The 18,642-nt window shown below is 44.2% G+C and overlaps 1 protein-coding gene and 1 long non-coding RNA gene across 2 annotated transcripts in view; one reads left to right on the top strand and one right to left on the bottom strand.

Annotated features, from left to right (window-relative positions):
- The window catches only part of LOC142765445 (uncharacterized), a 64,049-nt gene extending 63,706 nt beyond the window's left edge, over nucleotides 1-343 (bottom strand). Inside the window, exon 1 of the long non-coding RNA XR_012884255.1 lies at nucleotides 315-343. This is a non-coding gene — a long non-coding RNA (uncharacterized LOC142765445). The remainder of the gene's footprint in view (nucleotides 1-314) is intronic.
- Nucleotides 1-5,227, top strand: part of LOC142765443 (uncharacterized) — a 52,272-nt gene extending 47,045 nt beyond the window's left edge. The window contains exon 5 of the mRNA XM_075866474.1: nucleotides 5,188-5,227. Coding sequence (XP_075722589.1) covers nucleotides 5,188-5,201 — 14 coding nt within the window. The 3' untranslated portion in view covers nucleotides 5,202-5,227. The remainder of the gene's footprint in view (nucleotides 1-5,187) is intronic.
- The last annotated feature ends 13,415 nt before the right edge of the window (nucleotides 5,228-18,642 follow it).

Genomic DNA, 18,642 nt, shown 5'->3' with positions numbered 1-18,642 from the left:
CGGAGGGGAGACAGAAAGTTAGTTTGGGCTGATGAGATAAAAAAATTGTAGGTTTAACGTTGCAGCAGAAAGCACAAGACCACGTTGATTGGAAGGTTATGGGAGACATTTTTGCCCTGCAGTGGGCGTAGTCAGACTGCTGCTGCTGATGAGGATGATAATAATGAGAAGGGGGCCTGTGCTTTCGCGTATTATTCACTAGTGAAGAATGCCTAATATACTTTATATCAGATCGGTATTTCAATCAGTGTTATTTTGCATTTATGTCACTTTTAAATTTAGCGTTGATTCACGATTAATTCATAGTTATTTACCTCAGTCCGCCGCTGGTTGAGAATGGTCCTTCTTAAATATCATCAGATTCGCGTTCTGCGGATGATATATAACTGCTCACCATTGATTGTAAACTAGTTTTTTACCTCAATCAAATTCACATTTAGTTTACTCTTCACTTCAAGCTCGTTCATCGAGTGCGGGTATACGTCACACGTAAAGTTTTGTTGCTCTATCATTTCGTCAACTCATGACACCGGATTGCTTTTTTTACTAACTCGCAAAAAGGTCGCACACTCGTGATGATCCGACTTCTGAATTCTGTCAAAGAAAATTATTTTTTTCCCGTGTAATGGTCGTTCCGAGAACTCACGCTCTTGTTGGTGGCTTATAACCGTCTTGATACTCTAACTTCTTTTTTTTATGAAATGTGGTCTACGCGCAAAACTGCATGGCGGCACTTTGGTTGACACTGTATCGTTTTCATGAATGCAACATGTTATTTCACGTCTTCGGCTAAAGGGTACTTGTGTTCGCATTGGAGCGTAGCTCTAGCCTTGATTCTTTTCTATAAAGATAAGATTGAGAAACCCTTGCCACTGTACATGAGAAGAGCCAGTAGGAACTCGAGTTTGCTGGTAAGGAACCGGGAACGCGCGCACATGCTTCATGAACTCCTCAACCACACAATGTTTGCGCTATTGAAAAGATCCGCATTCATCCGTACCATCGTTTGTTCTTCTAAGCTGCAGCCATCGTCAAAATTTTCAGCTACAACTTGATTGCTCTCACGGTAATATTGCACCGCGTAAACATTCTAAATCCGATTCTCTGTAATTTTTTTTAAAACAAGAAAGTGGAACCATTACCTGGGGAAATACGTTATTCAAAAACCACGTAAACTTTTCCTGTTATTAAGTAACAAACTGTGATTTTCTGGAACACCTGCCAGTACAAAGAACTTGATTTGATCAGCATTAAAAGAGTAACGTCTTTAAGCCCATGATGGATGTTAGCACACGTACGTCGTGCTCTCCTTTGTTAGCGTGAAGTTCGTCGAAAATATGGGTAACTTTCGTTTCTCATATGCGTCGGCAGTTATGTGTCTCTTCAGTCCGACCAGCTGTGCTGAACAGTTCTCTGTTGCAAGTTGTGTTGCTTGTAGTGGCCACAAAATATCTTGTGTGAACAAAATTTGCTGAGAGTCGAAAAAAGTGACTTATTAAGGCGAAGGCCATAAATGTCTTATACTCGTTCGAGCCGTGTGATGGTGACAACTGTGGGCGCGCCGGCAGACGCTGGCCACGTCGGTATATAAACTGTGTTCACAGAGAGGAGGTCTCGAACCGGTGCATTTTCGCCACTCTATCTCGCCACTGATTGTTCAGCCACCACCACTGGTGTGTGGGGTTTGCCGCGTTTTGCATGCGCGGTTCGTGAGAACTCACTGTGTTTCCAGTTTTAATTTCTTTTTGATGCTCCAAAGGAGTGGTGCTGCCGGAAATTAAAATATCGGACGAGAACAGGTTGACAGGTTACCACAGCGCTGAATTTGACTGCCACAACCACAAGCACAAAAACTGGCCACCGAGACATGCGAGGGGCCCTTAGAAATGACTTTTTACTTGGCCTTCTTCGACAAATACTTTAATATTTGTGTTGTCTGTACTTGTGCCATATCTTCAATACACCAGCTTTTGATTTTGCTTGCGTGCTGGTACACTTTTTTATCTGAGAACCAATACCAAAGCAACATGTAGTACAGAAAATGTTTTGCGCTGATTTCTTATGTTGCACCAACATCCCCCATTTGTATACAGACATGCACGAGTTATAATGCCTGTAGGTACAGAAATCTAAGTGCGTGAAATTTCAAGATTATCAAATGAGCACTTTACAAACTGCATGGCAAAAAAGGCCAGCATGGCATACGTGCTCTTTTGTTCACGAACATGCCCCTAAATTTTTTTGGCGGCACGTCATTTCCCGGCTTGTCAATTTTGCGAAAATAACTGCGGTGGTTTAAGGACAGCCAAACAATTTGTTTTACAGCAGCCTGAGTGTCGTGAATCATCAACCCACAATCGTTAATGCCAAATCTTTACCAAAACACGTACGCTTTTCGGGATGCTATGAAAAATTGGCCCTGAATCTTCATGACACACTGCAAATGTCATCGAAAGACGACAGTCTTGAGTCTGGAGAGAGTGAACAAAATGTTTATTTGATGCTCTGCGCAAAAAAAAAAACAACGGTGAATGATATTCTGGAGGCACTGCGTTAGAGGCGAACGAGCGCATCGAGGCACGTGAGACACGAGCGCCATCTGGCAGTTATCTTCGAAAACGAAGGCGTGCACGCCCACGGCGAAAGATGCGCACCTGTCTCAGAGGTGATAAGGTGTAGAACGCAAAGCGATGGGGAGGTGCCACCCCCGTGTCATCCTAGCAAAGCGTTCGAAACACTTGCCCTTTGAACAAAGCGTTGCACTGTCAGCGCAGCGTGATAAACGCTACATTACTTAGTATTACTTGTGTGTGCCTCTTCTAGTATAAAGGCAGACGTACAAAACATCAACGTGTTGTTATAGAGCCTCAGAAATGCGCAATAATTGCTTTGAATTGACAATCGCACAACTATGAACACTAAACCTTGAGCAATATTGGTGGGTGCTGTGAATGGGGTCGACCGTTCAGTGCCGTTTGAGGTATCAATACTGGCGGACAAACAGACAAATGAACAGACAGACAAACTAAAAATTTTTTTTGAAGGTCCCCAAAGGAAGCTTCTCGTCTTGAAAAAAGAAAACATTGTCAGCAAAAACGGGTGCACTTTCGGCGAATCCACCAATGTCAGCTGCTCGGGCCAAATTGAACTTACGCCATTCGATGCCTCCAGATGTGCACGATGTTTATTATCATTTTCTACTAGGGTTGCTTTTACGCGGAAGTTTGAGCTCATCTTTTGTGCATTCCTTTGTTATCCTATGCATCGGTCTGGCATAAGCTTCTGACTACAACGATGACAAGAATCGACACACAAATTCACGTTTATGCTTTCTTCGTTCTATATATTTTATTGTGACGTTTTGAGTAGAACCAGACTATTTGTTAGAGTTTGTTGAGTTACGATAAACTTAAACAATTACGGCAATAAACGTAAGAGTCATTTTGAACACTAGTGTGCGTACCTAAAGTACAGCTAGACAATGGCTCACATATTCACTCGTCTCAAGTTACGCTTTATTCATCACTTCAGCAGTTGTCTGAACATTTAACGCTAGCGCATACCCCAAAATCCCACAAGGTGAGCTATAAACTGAACATACCGACCAATTAACCATTTACACGTCCTTATTAAAATGTTTGAAATTATATTCACGCCGTATTGTCGGCGCCACTCTGGGAATGTCTTGTAGATCGCCGCTGCTTTCTGTTTCAGCCATTTCGAAGCAGACAGCCTAGCGGTTACTTACTAGTGCCTTAACACTCGTGAAGTGTTTCTGGGTTTTATATTGTGTACTGCAAGGAACAGCAATACATAGTGTACTGAGTGTCTCAAACACATTCTCTGTGACTAGAAACGCTCATCCCGACTCCACCTCAACCAAGTTGGAGGAGGTCTCTTAGAAGCTCACTTCTTGCCGACCAGCAATGAGCCGTTCAGCACGAAGTGGCCGCCATGTATTTCCTATCGATCCCTACGTGGGAGACGTCCGCTACGCGCTAAGAGTGTCCTGCAGGGAAGATAAAGTGTTTCAATTCCATTCCCCGTGTACTGAGCGCAAACGCTGCCTACAGCGCCTAGGATCCCCACACAGCGACACCACAGCGAAACATGGCAGACGCTAGACGGCACTGCACGCAAAAAAATAGTGACCTAGTTGGGAAATTTCTCTATACAACACTCATGTTTTTATAGAGTAGTACCTTTGTGACCAGCGCGCCCATTCATGCAAGAAATGAGACGCGCTCATCGCGTCAAGTTCTTAGCGACTCTGTTCAAGAAGGCGCAGGCTTCATCGAGCATCCTTTGAAGTTTACTAAGTGTCCTTCAATGTTTTTGTGGGGACTTTATTGGTGCGACAAGGCAGAGGCACACGTTGAAAAAGAGAGACGTTCGATTATTTCTATCTTGCAGCATTGATTGATTGACCACATGAATTTATATAGGAATACTTGAAGAAGAAGAAGGTATGTAATGAGAAAGAGAGGACGCTGGCCTGGAAAGCGGGTTTTTAGCCTGCTACTCCTCACGGGTGTAAGGGAAAAGGAAAAGAAAGAGGAGTGTATGATGAGGGGAGATTGTGGTATGGCATAATGAGTCACTGCACACAATGACTCGGTCGGTGTAGGACACGCACATAAGTCTTTACATTAGCCGATGCTCTAAAGAAGGGAATCTAAACCTGTCTTGCTTAGAGGTGTGAGCAGGCCCTTTAAGCTGCATTGGGTGTGGTCCACACGTTCCCAAGAATTCAAAAGTTTCTCTCCGGAAAAGGGTTGGCAGTCTAGGTCATCTGTGAGGCGCTTAAGAGATTGTCCTTCAACTGCGTATAAAGAACACACACATAGGATGTGACTAAAAGTCTTTGTCGTGTTACACAAGTTGCAGTAAGGATTTAGCTCTTGCCAATCTTGCATAAGTATCATCATGTGTATGCAACACCCAGCCACAGTCTATGTAGTACCGTTTCCTGGTCTCTCCACAGTCGGAACGGAAGGCAAAAAACACGACATGAATCAAGTCTATAAATGCGCTCTTGGCGATTATCCGGATCATTTCATAGTCTTTGCACAAATCTCTTCATACCTTTAGACAGCAAGGCATTGATGTCATATAGGAAAAAGTGATTTGATATAATTTCGCTGCTAGTGTGCCATTTTCGCTTCTGCATCAGCTTGTTCATTCCAGCTATGCCACAATGACTGAGAATCTATTACAACGCAATGGTAAGTCTGGATTGAAATGCATCATTCTATATATTTTCATTTCGGCCCACACCTGAGGACTGTATGCATTGTCTTTGTTCATGTAGTTGCTAATTAACTGTAGTACCGTACCAGCTTGGAGTCGCAAAAAAAAGCCAATTTCGCTCGAGTCTGCTGTAAAATGTAGCACGCAGCTTGTCGGACGCTGGTCAGCTCAGTGGCAGTAGATAATGTCTGGTGTGCTATTTTGAAGCGTTGAGTGACTCCCATTTGAAGCACAGTCAAAGCTGCTGCTGAGGAGGTCTGCGTGACAGAGGCATCTGTGAAAATGTGCACTGTATTTCCATAAATATAGGCCATATACGACAAAGCGAAATGCTTAAAACCAGCAGTTGGTATTTTTGACTTCTTTGTTATCCCTGGGATCGAAAGTCGCACGATCGGCTTAGGCATCGTCCAGAGTGGTGTGTCGGAGATCACAAGTGTTGCATAGTTTGAAGGCAGCAGATCTCGGTGAAACAAAACAGCTTCTGAGTATGCAGCATTGGGTCGTGGGGTAAATGTGTCTGCCAGTGGATGATCTTGATGCCTTGTTAGTAGCGTCAGATGTACTCGTAGGGGTTCATGTTGAAGATAAACATGAGCTGGACAAGCACGTGCTTTTGTATTACTGCCCCAAATAGAATTACATCAAGGTACTCCTAGCAAATTCTTAGGACACGCGCCTGAGCTCCCTCGAGTGTACGTACAGCCATTGCAGAAGCACTGGAGAGAACAGGAACACTGTAGCGAAGATATCCAACAACACGTGCCTGGCATAGCTGCAGTAGAGATGATTCTGATGGTCCCCATAGTTTTCTAGAGATATGGGGAATGACCTGGGCAAGGTTGTCTTGTTTTTTTCTTGGAAATGAGATGCGCTTAGAACAAGACAAATCATGATCAATGATAACTCCGAGGAACTTGTGATGAGTTACCGAAAGTTTTATGTTCCCATCGATCACTATGAGGTAGCAAACAATGGACATTCTCGTGAATGGCAGGGTTGCACTTTTCGTTGGTGACAGTTGCAGTCCGCTGGTACTGAGGTATGCAGACGTTGTCGATACCACACGTTGTAGTTTCTTTGTACTTGCAAACGTGTCAGACTTGTGGTCCAAATGCGAATGTCATCTGCGTACACAGACACGGAGATTTCGCCTTATAGGCTAACGAGCTTTTTAACGAGGCTAATAATTACGCTATTAAATAAGTTGGGCTCATGACTACCTTGAGGCACGCCACGATAGAAAGGATGCTTGTTTGCGTCAAAGTCGGTAGTAGAAATGAGTATAGTTCGTTCTTGAAGATAGCTGGCTATCCATTGATGCATGTGGCCGCCGATGCCATAGTCTTCAAGAGCATGAAGAATGGCGTCACTGAGAACATTATCGAAGGCACCTTGATATCAAGAATTACTGCAGCCGTTAATCGGCAGTGCCGTTTCTGATGTTCAACGGTTGTTACCAAATCACTCACACTGTCAATTGATGACTTTCCCTTTCGGAAGCCAGTCATGGCGTCTGCATATACTCTTTGCTTCTCCAGGAACTATTCTAAGTGCATCAGAACCATTCGTTTCATGAGTTTTCCTACAAAATTTGCTAGCGCCACAAGTGTGTAGGATAACATATCACGGGGAGACTTGCCTGGTTTCAGCAATGCCACAATCTTGGTAGTTTTGCAGTGTGCTGGTACAGTTTTAGATGCCCAAGAAAGGTTGTAAAAAGACAGCAGTTCTTCGGTTGCCCGAGGACTAAGGTGGCTCAGGGTAGCATAGGTGATTCCATCAGGCCCAGGTGCACTGGAACGCTGCGAAACAGACATAGCTGCATGAAGCTCTTGCAGCATGCACGGATGATCGAGACGAACGTTTGTCGTAGGGTGTGCGCACCGAAGTAGTAAGCCATCCATTGTTGCAGAGCAAGAGATGTGCATGCAGAATTCTTCCGCGAACTGTTTCTCACTGCATGTTCTTTGATGACCAATGCACGAAAAGGACGTTGTTGCTGAGGAGAAGATGGTAGAGCTCGTACGACCTGCCATATCTGAGATGGTGGTTTTCGTGGGTCTCGGGTGGTGCAAAATGCCTTCCAGTTCTGGCGGCCAAGCTTTTCTAAGTACCTCTGAATTTTATTTGGCGCGTTACGAGAGGTCCTTAGATGTGTGATTGATTTTGTTCGCCTGTGTTTGCATTCAGCTCGACGACGAACTGCCTGCATCTTTTCTTGTACTACATGAACGTGTAATTAGATGTTGTGACAACACGTGTAGTGGTCTGTACTGCTGTGGCAATTCGTTCTTCAATTTCTGCCAAAGAAACTACAAAGCTACAAGACTTTTCTAGATTTTCTTGAAAAGCCTCTCAAACTGTGCATCGCCTTCGAATGCTTGCAACACCGGTATACCATCGTAGTTGTACGTAAGTAGAGAAGTGATCACTACCATATGTTTCAACGCCTGCACACCAGGTGGCGGATGTTGAAATACACCGAGAAGCAATATCTAGGTCAAAACAGCTTCGGTACGTTGAGCCACAGAGATATGTCGTTGATCTGTTGGTAAGAATATGAAGGCCATTGTTGCTTGTGAAGTCTAGAAGTTGTCTTCCCCGAGAACTTATGATGCTGCGGCCCCCAAGATGGTAATGTGCATTGAAGTCACCTACGATGACGTGAGGTACTTGACTTGATTCAATGACAAGTTTCAGGTGTCCATCATGAAATCTCCCGCTCTGGGACATGTAACCACCAATGATTGATATCGTACGTCTTATAGCTTCAACGTGATAGAAACCTAGTCACGGCTGTTATGCATAGGTATTTGGTTATGGGAATACGGGAGGTCACAGCACACGAATAGTAACACTTTACCAGGGTTTATACTTGTCTGGGAAGTGAATCGTTCATATCCGGACAGTCTGAATGGTGAAGTCATATTCGACTCGCATATCGAAACAACAGGGAATTGATATTTCAACATTATCTGTTTAAAATCTCCAAGGTGACCCCGTAGCCATCGAGCGTTCCATCAAAATATAACAAAAATGACCAATTCTTTCACTTAGTGATGACGTTGAGGTTGCCGACACCATGATTTCTGATAGTTTTAGATAGCACCAAGCACCAGTTCTAGTCCATCTAGAATTTGCACTGCAGCCTTGGCAACAGGCGTCTTGACACCAGCAAGCAGCATTCGCAAAGCACGGATGAGCTGCATAAGCATTGCTTTGATTTTCACATCCGATGACGAAGTCTCATGCTCATGCCAGTTTTCTGGCCCTTGCACTTCCGCACTCCAAGGCGGTAGAGAAGGCCTTGAGATATTGTCTGTCACTTTCTTCAGAGATGATAGAAGAATCTCTCGCTGACTTATCATGCAATACAGGCTTTTGTACACTAGTCTATGCTCATCGCATGCGGGTATGTGAGCGCCTCAGGTGACGGTGCATCCTAGAAGCCGCTTCTCTGTGTGTATAGTGATCTCGTACCATCTTTCTAAGCACGGTCATTTCAGTCTTTATTTTGAGGCAGTATTTCGACCTCAACTCATGCAGGCCATCGTAGTTAGAACACTTCAAATGAGATTTGATTGATTATTCTGTTGGGTTTAACTTCCCGAAAACCATATGATTATGAAAGACGCCGTAGTGAAGCGCTCCAGAAGTTTCGACCACCTGGGGTTTTTTAACGTGCACCCAAATCTGAGCACAAGGGCTTACAACATTTGCGCCTCCATCAAAAATGCAGCCACCGCAGCCGGTATTCGACCCCGCAACCTGTGGGTCAGCAGCCGGGTACCTTAACCACTAGACCACCGTGGTGGGGCCACTTCAGTCTAGAGACCGCGAACGACGACCCTTCAAAATTTGCTGCAGCGGGGACAAGTTAACCTGTTCACGCGCATAGCAATAACGTGCTCAAGTTTTTGACATTTGCGGCACTGTAATGGCCTAAGTACGTACGGGCGCACGAGATGCTTCAGATAGCCCACTTTCACATGCGATGGCAATGTGTGCCCCTCAAAAGCTATCTTCACACAACAGGTCTGTACAAAACAATGTACGTCTGTGATATCGACAGTCGAAGATATCAGCTTTAAAAGATGACTGTTAATGAAATCCTTATCCACATCAGAAATCACACCAGCAATGGTGCAGCCTCCATATATAATGAAGGAGCGCACAGGTATGTTGGCCATCTGAGTCACAGCCTTCAATGCATTGAGGTTCACTCGTGTAGAAGCGTCAACAGCGAGTATATTTCTCCTGGGATTAATGCAGACCACTTTTATTTGTCCTACAGCTATCTTTCCAAGATACGCTGCTAGGGCTTGTCTGTTCAGGGAATTCCGGTTGCCTGTAGCAGTGATAGGGACGTAAGCAATCGTGCACGCCTGCGGAGAGGACGATGCATTGTGGCTTAGGCCACTTGCGCTTGAAGCCTTGCGTAGCTTCCTCTTCAAGCGCCGGTTCGTGGCTTCAGCATATCCACCATCACATTCAATTAAATCCCCGTCAGAGCAGCTCGATGACCTTGGCAACGCTATGTTCATACGCTGAAGTGCACCAGTGCTATTTGACGCTTGCAGGGCAAACCCCGGTCTTGGCGGAAGAGGGGTCGGAATATTTGTCCTTGCTGTCGCCATCGCACCCGCTACGGAGGTGACAGTACGAGGAAATTTGAATAAAAAACCACCTGCGAACAGTAACAGCAACGCTGCAGCGGCTCGTCTTCTTGTTCACGTCTAAAAGCACCTGGGAATACATAATGTTGATGCTAAGCATGAACCTGAATGAAAGTTGGGATTTTCCTTTGGTAATGGCGCCAATATATATAACAATATATTTTCGTCACCAAAAGAATATACGAAAAAAAATAAAAGTCATGCTCAACTTCATTTCCTCTGTAGAATCTAGTATGAATGCATGGACTGACTGCCAGTCGCCAAGCTTAGGGTACTTCTATATAAAGTGCGTGTAAGTCTTGAGCTGTGATTAGGATATGGGAGTGGTCTCTTGCAATCGAGCTGACCACCAACGAATATTCGAAGGGAGTCGCTAAATTCAATGTTTGAGCTTTTTTTCACCCTGAAACACAACTCTAAAGGAGCGAAGCTTGCTCAGCGATCGCAAATCAGAGTAACACGGCCGAAGTATTCAATTTAAAACTGCTCGCTTACTTGAGAGTATTGTGGTCCTGAAAAACGATGACACCAGAACTATGCTGCAACGTGGCTCTGCCTTCAGATGGTGTCATCAAAGAAAGACAACGTTGACTTCGGAGTTTTATTCTTTATTGTCAATCGTAAAGTAGAATGCCTGTAGAATGTGTAGCAAAAAAAAGCATAGATATCGAGCAATAACAACAAAGAAACCACGATAACGTATGTCGTGTCGAGTATTAAAGCTTAAATAAAAGAAATCAAGGAAAAGTTTTGGCTCACTTTTTGTTCTCCAATGCCACTATTGATGATTCATATGTAGGGTTCGACGTCCCAAAACCACCATATGAATATAAGAGACACCATGGTGGAGGGCTCCAGAAATTTCGACCACCTGGGGTTCTTTAACGTGCACCCAAATCTGAGCATACAGGCATACAACATTTCCGCCTGTATCTTCAATTTCACGACATTATTTGAATCTGTTAAGAGCAACTATGAATGAAGCCACTAGCACCGACAAGCCTTATGCTGCTGTTTCTTCCGAAATAAGCGCTGTTTCAGCTGTTTTACATTTTGTAGCAAAGTGCGTAGCAGATGCGATAAAAAGAGACAGATAAGTGCAGGCTCGCCACTTATTTATGGAGAAAACTATCTGACCTGAAATAGCGTTTAGCAAAGGTGACATGTCACTGTCAGCGTTCATCAACCTACCGTTGATAAACGTCGGTTCATTGATCAAAATTGATGGTGGACGTCTTATTTGCTAGAGGCTATTTACCGTCATTAGAGTTTTTCAATAAATCATTGGTGAATGTGCGCTCATCTGTCGCGTTCTGCTTTTTTATGTGTGTTGTCTGCTGCGAAGTTTGCTAGAAGACGGAAGCGTAGCAACTCGGCCAGCAGCCAAAACTTGTTACAATCCTGTATTTTGTATATACTTGTGTTACGTTGAGAAATACTTTTAACATCAAATTATTTTACGCAGGTTTTAGCAGTACCTAAATTACGCATTTACGACAAGGAAAACGTCAGGAAACCGCGCAGTATCACATCACGAAAATTTTGTCACTCGGAGTCGAACCTATGAGTTCAGTCCGCGACAGCAGCAGCCAGGCACGCCATGCACTTCGCCATAGTCGCATTTTGTGGAGGCTGTACAAGTACGCTTTTGATATTGCCACAAGGCAGTAATGAGAGTCGAGCATAAAGCGGTAGAAGGTCTCTGCCTGAAAGAAAAAACTACGAGGTGGATAGAGACTGGTCACCGTCGATAGAGAAGATTCACTGTCGGGTCCGGCCGTTTGACTGTTGAGTCACCGCTCGAACATCTGCGATACGCTCGAACACGCAAGTAGCTGGTCGTGCTTGCTCTAGGGCTTCGGCTTAAGTTTGTGTAGTCTCTGTGGTTTCTTTGTCTTTATTAGGTGTTCCTATAGTGCCTTTACAGCTAAGTAAGCGCTTTTAGCGCTAGAAAGAGCACTTAGATGCCGTTTTCTTCACCTGGACCAGGGGCTTGCCTCGAGTCTGCTTCACTTCCGTCACAGGAAATACCAATGGATCAGTTTCTGCGCAACGGCTTTCCCGCAGTTCCTGTGGCCCTCGTCCCTAGCAATGACGGCTTCATTCGGATGAAGAATCCGAAAGTGGTCCAGGCGGAGCTTAGAGCTGCGACGTCTCACTTTCACAGCATCACAGAGGTCCGCCAGTTTGGCAGAGGTGGTATTCTATGTTTTTCATCTGATCAGCTCTGTGTCCAAGACCTATTGAAGTGCTCGAGTTTCGCGACGATCCCGTGAGCACCTTTATTCCCCCGCATCTGGCATGTGTGAAAGGTATTGTTCGCGGTGTCGATGTAAACTTGACACCGCCTGAGGTATTAGAGACGTTTGCCGTGACTGGTGCTATCTCCGTTTATAGGTGTGCACGACTGGTAGAGAAGCAGAAGATGCCGACTGAGTCGGTAATTGTAACCTTTGCTGGAGCGAATCTCTTAAGCGAATCAAGGCATGGTCACTAATATACAGAGTGCAACCGCTATCACCGCGACCACTCCAGTGTACGAAGTGCTGGCGATACGGTCACACTAATAAAGGATGCAGGTCAGAAATCAGATGCCGAGTGTGTGGTGACAACAACGAAACAATTTACTGCAAAGCTAAAAAAGAGAAATGTTGTCTCTGCAACGAACAACACTGTGCAGATAGTCCTGATTGCTCAGCTAAGGCTCGAGAAATGCAAATGCTTGAAATTATAGGGCGTAGGCGCTGTTCTCGACGAGAAGCCCTAGCGCAAATACAGGCTAGAACTCAGGGGTATGCCAGTGTTGCAGCACGACATCTCTCGGAAATAAACGGGTCGATTTCCCTGAATATAGCGGAGGCCATAGAAAAGGCTCTAGAAAAAGCCATGGAACGACTGACTTCTAACCTTTGCGATTCTTTATCTCAAATTGTGGCTAACCAGATGACTCGCATATTTGGTACAACGGGAGAGTAAGGCCTGGTATCACGACCAATAGCTGAGGGTGAATCTACAACTGCGCCATCGTATTATCCGCCCGCAGGAGCCTCTGCAATAGGCGTCCACAGCCAAAATGAGGAATTTGAAACCGCACCATCGTATTCTCCGTCTGCAGCACCCTCTGCAGTAGATATACAGAGTCTAAGTGAGGACAAAGCTGCATATACAATAGATTCCGATGACATGGATTAGGACCCTAGGTCTCTGAAGCGATCTAAATCTCCTGTGTCAAGAAAAACTAACTCACCGAAACAAACAAAGAACAAAAAGTATCTGAAGGAAAAGGAGAGCCTTTCAAAGAGAGATTTCTTGAAAGAAAGCATTCTAGAGAAAGCTATAGCGGTAGCAGCTCTTTCGAAACCATAGGATCACTTAAGATTTTCCATTGAAATTGCCAATCAATTCAATATGCATCTACGGATTTGGTATACTTGACTTCTAAATTAGCTCCTGATATTATAGCATTACAAGAGACATGGCTATCTGTACATAATTTGTTCCATTTAAATAACTTCCGATCTTTTCGACTAGATCGTCCATCGAGAGGTGGGGGTCTAGCTTTTTTTATTAATAATAGAATTAGTATAAAAGTCAAATGCTCATACAAACATATGTCGCCAGAATGTGAAATTTTAGCAGTAGACATTACAATGCTCAACTGCTTTTCTTTCACTTTAGTTAATATGTATTTTTCGGATGGAGTTCAAGACACACGAAGTTTAGATCTAGCTACAAAGTCGTGGTGCAAAGACAAAGTGTTAGTTGGAGACTTTAATTCCCACCACACGATTTGGGGTTTTAGAACTGATCTGAGCAGGACACGCTTGTGGGAGTGGACAATGGCTAATGACCGAACGTGCCTCAACGTCAGAACCCCCACATTTATTCGCAATCACTCCAGGTCGGCCTTAGATTTAAGTTTTGTCAGTTCGGCCATTACTACTTCTTCTTGGAAAGCGCTGGAATGTGGCACCAACAGTGACCTTTTACCGATAAGTTTTGAAATTTCTTGCCTGATACTTCCATCCTGTTCAAATGTAAGAGTAATTGTAAATTACACTAAATTTAAGAATGATCTGAAGTTAGCATTGGCTATTCATTCGGAAGAGAGCGATGATACAAAAGCACTGAAGATAAACGCAGTCATTAAAAGATCCTACAAAAGAGCCGAATTTACTGTTGAATCCACAAAAAGAGTATATAGCCGTTGGTGGAATGATGAATGTACAAGACAGCACCGACGACGTCAGGCAGCTTGGAAGCAGCTCTTACATAATCAATCCCCCCAAAACTGGGCCGATTATGTATTCATTGCTGCCGGCTTTAAGAGAACGGTAGCTCAAGCTAAACAAGAATATGACAGAAGACATTATGAATACCTGTCGAAGCCTAAACATATGAAAGCACTGTTTTGATATATGAAAGCTCGGAAAATCTTGCCACCTCCAGTTAATGCAGCTTGTGATAATCTGTTGGCGCAAGAAATGACCACTACCTTAGAGACAATCGGTAAAGGTCTGAAAAGCAGATTTACTTCAGTACTGCCAAACAACTGGCACAAGTCTACGACAAAGTCTGACTTTGACGAAGTGACACAGACTGAAGTACCCAACGTGATTAAACATTTACCCTGTGCGTCTCCTGGCGCAGATGGAATCACAGTACCCATGAATAAAATTCGGTTCAATTTATCGCCTTGAGACGTCGCCAATGTTATTAACTACTCCCTAAAAAACTCATGGGTGCCGCAGGATTGGAGGATAGCAAAGGTGATTCCTATGCTAAAAAATCCAGGTGTAGGATTAACAGTCGATAATATCAGACCAATCTCTCTAACATCTAACATGGTAAAAGTAGTAGAGAGGGTCCTATATAGCCGAATAAGTATCTGGATGGCAGACAATTTATTAATAAAACCGAACCGAATCGGTTTCCGTAATGGTTTCTCTATTTGGTGTGCCCATGCTGATTTAGAGAGCCGAATACAGCTTGCGCGAAAAAGAAGGCATTACGCTGTTTTAGTAACGCTTGACATAGCTAAGGCGTGTCACAGTGTGGAGCACTTCATATTGTTAAATACGCTAAAGAGATTGAATTTCCCACAATATTTTATTGAGTGGGTGGCAGAATTCTTAAAATCAAGAGAATTATACTGCGTCAAGGCTGGATGTTCTTCATCTAGATTTAAACAAACGCGCGGAGTTTCCCAAGGAGCAGTCTTATCTCCAGTATTATTTAATACTTTAACGGACACAATTCCAACAGATCAAGAAGTTACTGTCTACATTTATGCTGATGACATCGCATTCTTTGCTGCTGACTGTGGTATTTACTCACCACAACTTAAACTGCAAAGATATATTAACAAGTTAAAAATTTGGTTGCAGTCGATTTCGTTATCGTTAAATGTCAACAAAAGTGCGCTCATGGCGTATCCGCTTGCAGACCCAATTTTCATTTCAATTCTATATAAACAGCAACCCAACCAGCAAGTAGACTCTATAAAATATTTGGGAATCATTCATATAGACAAACTTAACTGGAGTCCACACATAGAGTATATAACTACCAAAGCACAGTGGGCTTCAGGCTTACTACACAAGCTAAGTAACCGGAAATATGGGTTACAAGGCACACCTTGATAACATTGTACAAGATGTATATGCGCCCCATCATGGAATTCGGCTGCATATTATTCTCGGGAGGCCCTGCTTATAAAACGAAACCTCTAGTTGTCTTGAAGCGAGAAGCACTGCGAATGTGTCTGGGACTCCCTAGATTTATGGCTATCAACGTACTGTACCAGGAAGCGCGCCTGCCTACACTACTTTGTCGATTTCAAATTTTGACCGTGCAAGAATTTTTTAAACTTTATAGCGAACCAACAAGAAGATCTCAATATGCTGTTATCGCAAACCCAGACGCCTTCTTTCTTGCTCATTGGCCACGGTTTCACACACCTTAGATAATGTTTGTACAAAAGAATCTACAAAGCATAAATGTGAACATTAGAAATGTAATTGAGACTAATGACTCGAATTGTCATGTTATTATTGAGTATGATGATATATTCCCCCGAAACGCCAAGTTACAATCTCTCGAATTTTTAAATAACATATTATTATATTACTTGGAGCATGCAGAAATTAAAAATATAATAGCCATAGATGCTTCCGTAAATAATAAAAAAGAAGGTGTAGGCATTGCCTCTGATTCGCTTGACTGGTGCTTTTCAGTGAGACTGCCTGATTTTTCTCCAGTTTTTGAAGCGGAACTCGTGGCGATTATTCTAGCTCTTCGAAAACTTCCATTAAATCAAAACAACGAAGTCATAATGACGGATTCTCTTTCAGTTTGTGCAGCTCTGACAGCTTCAGAGAACTCTCGAATTCTAAGCACATTCAAAACATTAGTACCCCCACAGTGTAGACTCCTGAGGTTACTATGGGTTCCGGGGCACTGTGGATTAGGATTAAATGAATTGGCCGATTCCTTAGCACGGGCCGCACTTGATGGGCCAGTTTTGTCTATACTGCCAGATGTTGAATATATTACGGCAATAAGATATCGAAAATCAGCAATCTCCACTGATACGATAGAAAAAGTAACTACATGGACAGAATATAACCACTTCTTGTTTCCATGGCAACACCACTGGAGCCAGCCCAGAAAGCTCGAAGCCTTAATTACTAAATTTCGATGTCGTGTCCCCCCCCCCCTTAACCTGTATCTACACAGAGATGGTCAGACAACATCAACCCTCTGCGCATTCTGCGGAGAAATGGAATCACTAGATCATTATATTTTGTATTGTCACCGCTACGCTATGCTTCGAAAAAGGTTACTAGTTATGCCAATTCTGAAAATAGGCGTTGGATTAACGGTGAAAACGGCACTAAGCTTTGGTGCCTCAGTTTAGGGACATTGCCACAGGGATGCTTTCAATGCCGTTTGTGATTACATTCAGGCAACCAAGCGTATACCTTTGTGATCTTCATTTAAAAAATAATAATTTATTACTCCCACCGGCAGAGTAAAGTAAACGCAGCTCAGTGGTAAACATATCACCTCAAATCTCAAAATTGCTCAACTAGAGTTTTTTTAGTTTGCTCTTTTTATGTTGTTTTTCCCATTAGTCTTAATATAATACCAATTCATTACACATAGTTAAAATGATCACAAAAAAACTGCACCACACTTTCTTGGCAAATCCCCCTGAGTCGGTATGAGCCATCATCCCAGAGAAACAAAACAAAACAAAACAAAACTGGTCTCAGCCCGCCAGTGTGCCAGGCATTGTCGTCGCTTGTAAACGTCGTAAATATCTACAAATATACGTTTCCTTGTAAGATAATTTGTGGAGGTGCTGGGTACGCCTACCTGGCTTTGCTGGCAAACCAACATGGAACTTCGGAGTGGTCGCCACTTTCATTTTCCTGCAATGGCTCAACAGACCCACCCACAAGAGCAACAGCACCCGCAGCAGCAGAAGCAGGAGCAGCAGCTGCCTCCTCTTATTCTTCTGCCCCCACGAGACCCCGGAACCTCCGCGGGCACAGGCAAGGACAAGGTGAATGTTGAAGATTGGGTCGCATTGTACGAGCGCGTGAGCGAATACTATAGGTGGGACCCCACGTTGATGCTGTCCAACGTTGTATTTTACTTGCGGGATACGGTGTTCACCTGGCATGAGGCGCATGAGTTGGAGTTGACCAGCTGGGAAATTTGCAAACTGAAGCTTCTCGAGTTGTTCAACAGGCCATTTGGGCGAAAGCAGGTGGCGAGGAAAGACCTGGAATGTGGCGTGCAGACATCGACGGCATCGTACGTATCTTACATACACGACGTATTGGGCCTCTATCGAAAGGTGGACGAGAACATGAGCGAAACTTACAAAATCGCCCAAATAATTAAAGCAATCGCCGATGACACATTCAATCTGTTGATCGTTAAAGATTGCGCCATCGTCGACGCGGTTGTGAAGGAATGTCAGCGCTTCGAGCACCCCAAGAACCGTCGCATAACCCGCCAGTTGGTGCGTCTGCCTAATACTTCAGCCACTTCAACCTGCGAAGACAGCCCCAAGTTTACGCGTCTGTTCACATCGTCCATGAATGTCACCCGAATGGTTCGCCGCGAACTCGAAGCAATGGCTCCTGCAGCCATCGCTTCCGACGGTCCTCAAGACAACGCATCCACCGTCTACCTCCTACAAGTAGTCGTTCGCGAAGAAATAGCAAATGTCGGCATCGCACCTGTTTGCGCTGTTCGCACTACCGAGAGCTCGGCTTCTGTTAACCAGATTCCGGTGTACCCTTCACGCTACCCTTCCCGCTACCCGAACCCTGCTGAATGGAGAACGCCGGATAATAGACCGATCTGCTTTCACTGCTCTCGCACTGGCCACACTGAGCGCTACTGTCGCAATCGTTGGACATCATATTAATCTTGGAACACTGGGACATGGCGTCGATTTCAAGGCAACTCTCGCCGGTTTTCTACTCCGTACGATCCACATTCTGCTGCTAATAACGTTCAGGGCCGAAGGTTCAGCCAGTCACCATCACCCCAAGGCCGCCGATCTCTCTCGCCGATGATTTCTTGATCCAGGTCCCCTGCACGACCTGGGCCCTCAACCTCGGGAAATTAGACCACGCAGCTGCCGGAGGTGACGCTGCAATAATGACCCGTTCTGCAAATCCTCTGTTGACGA

The sequence above is a fragment of the Rhipicephalus microplus genome, chromosome 6 (assembly GCF_043290135.1).
Source record: "Rhipicephalus microplus isolate Deutch F79 chromosome 6, USDA_Rmic, whole genome shotgun sequence".
Classification (NCBI taxonomy): domain Eukaryota; kingdom Metazoa; phylum Arthropoda; class Arachnida; order Ixodida; family Ixodidae; genus Rhipicephalus; species Rhipicephalus microplus.
This window is presented reverse-complemented; position numbering and strand designations above follow the sequence as displayed.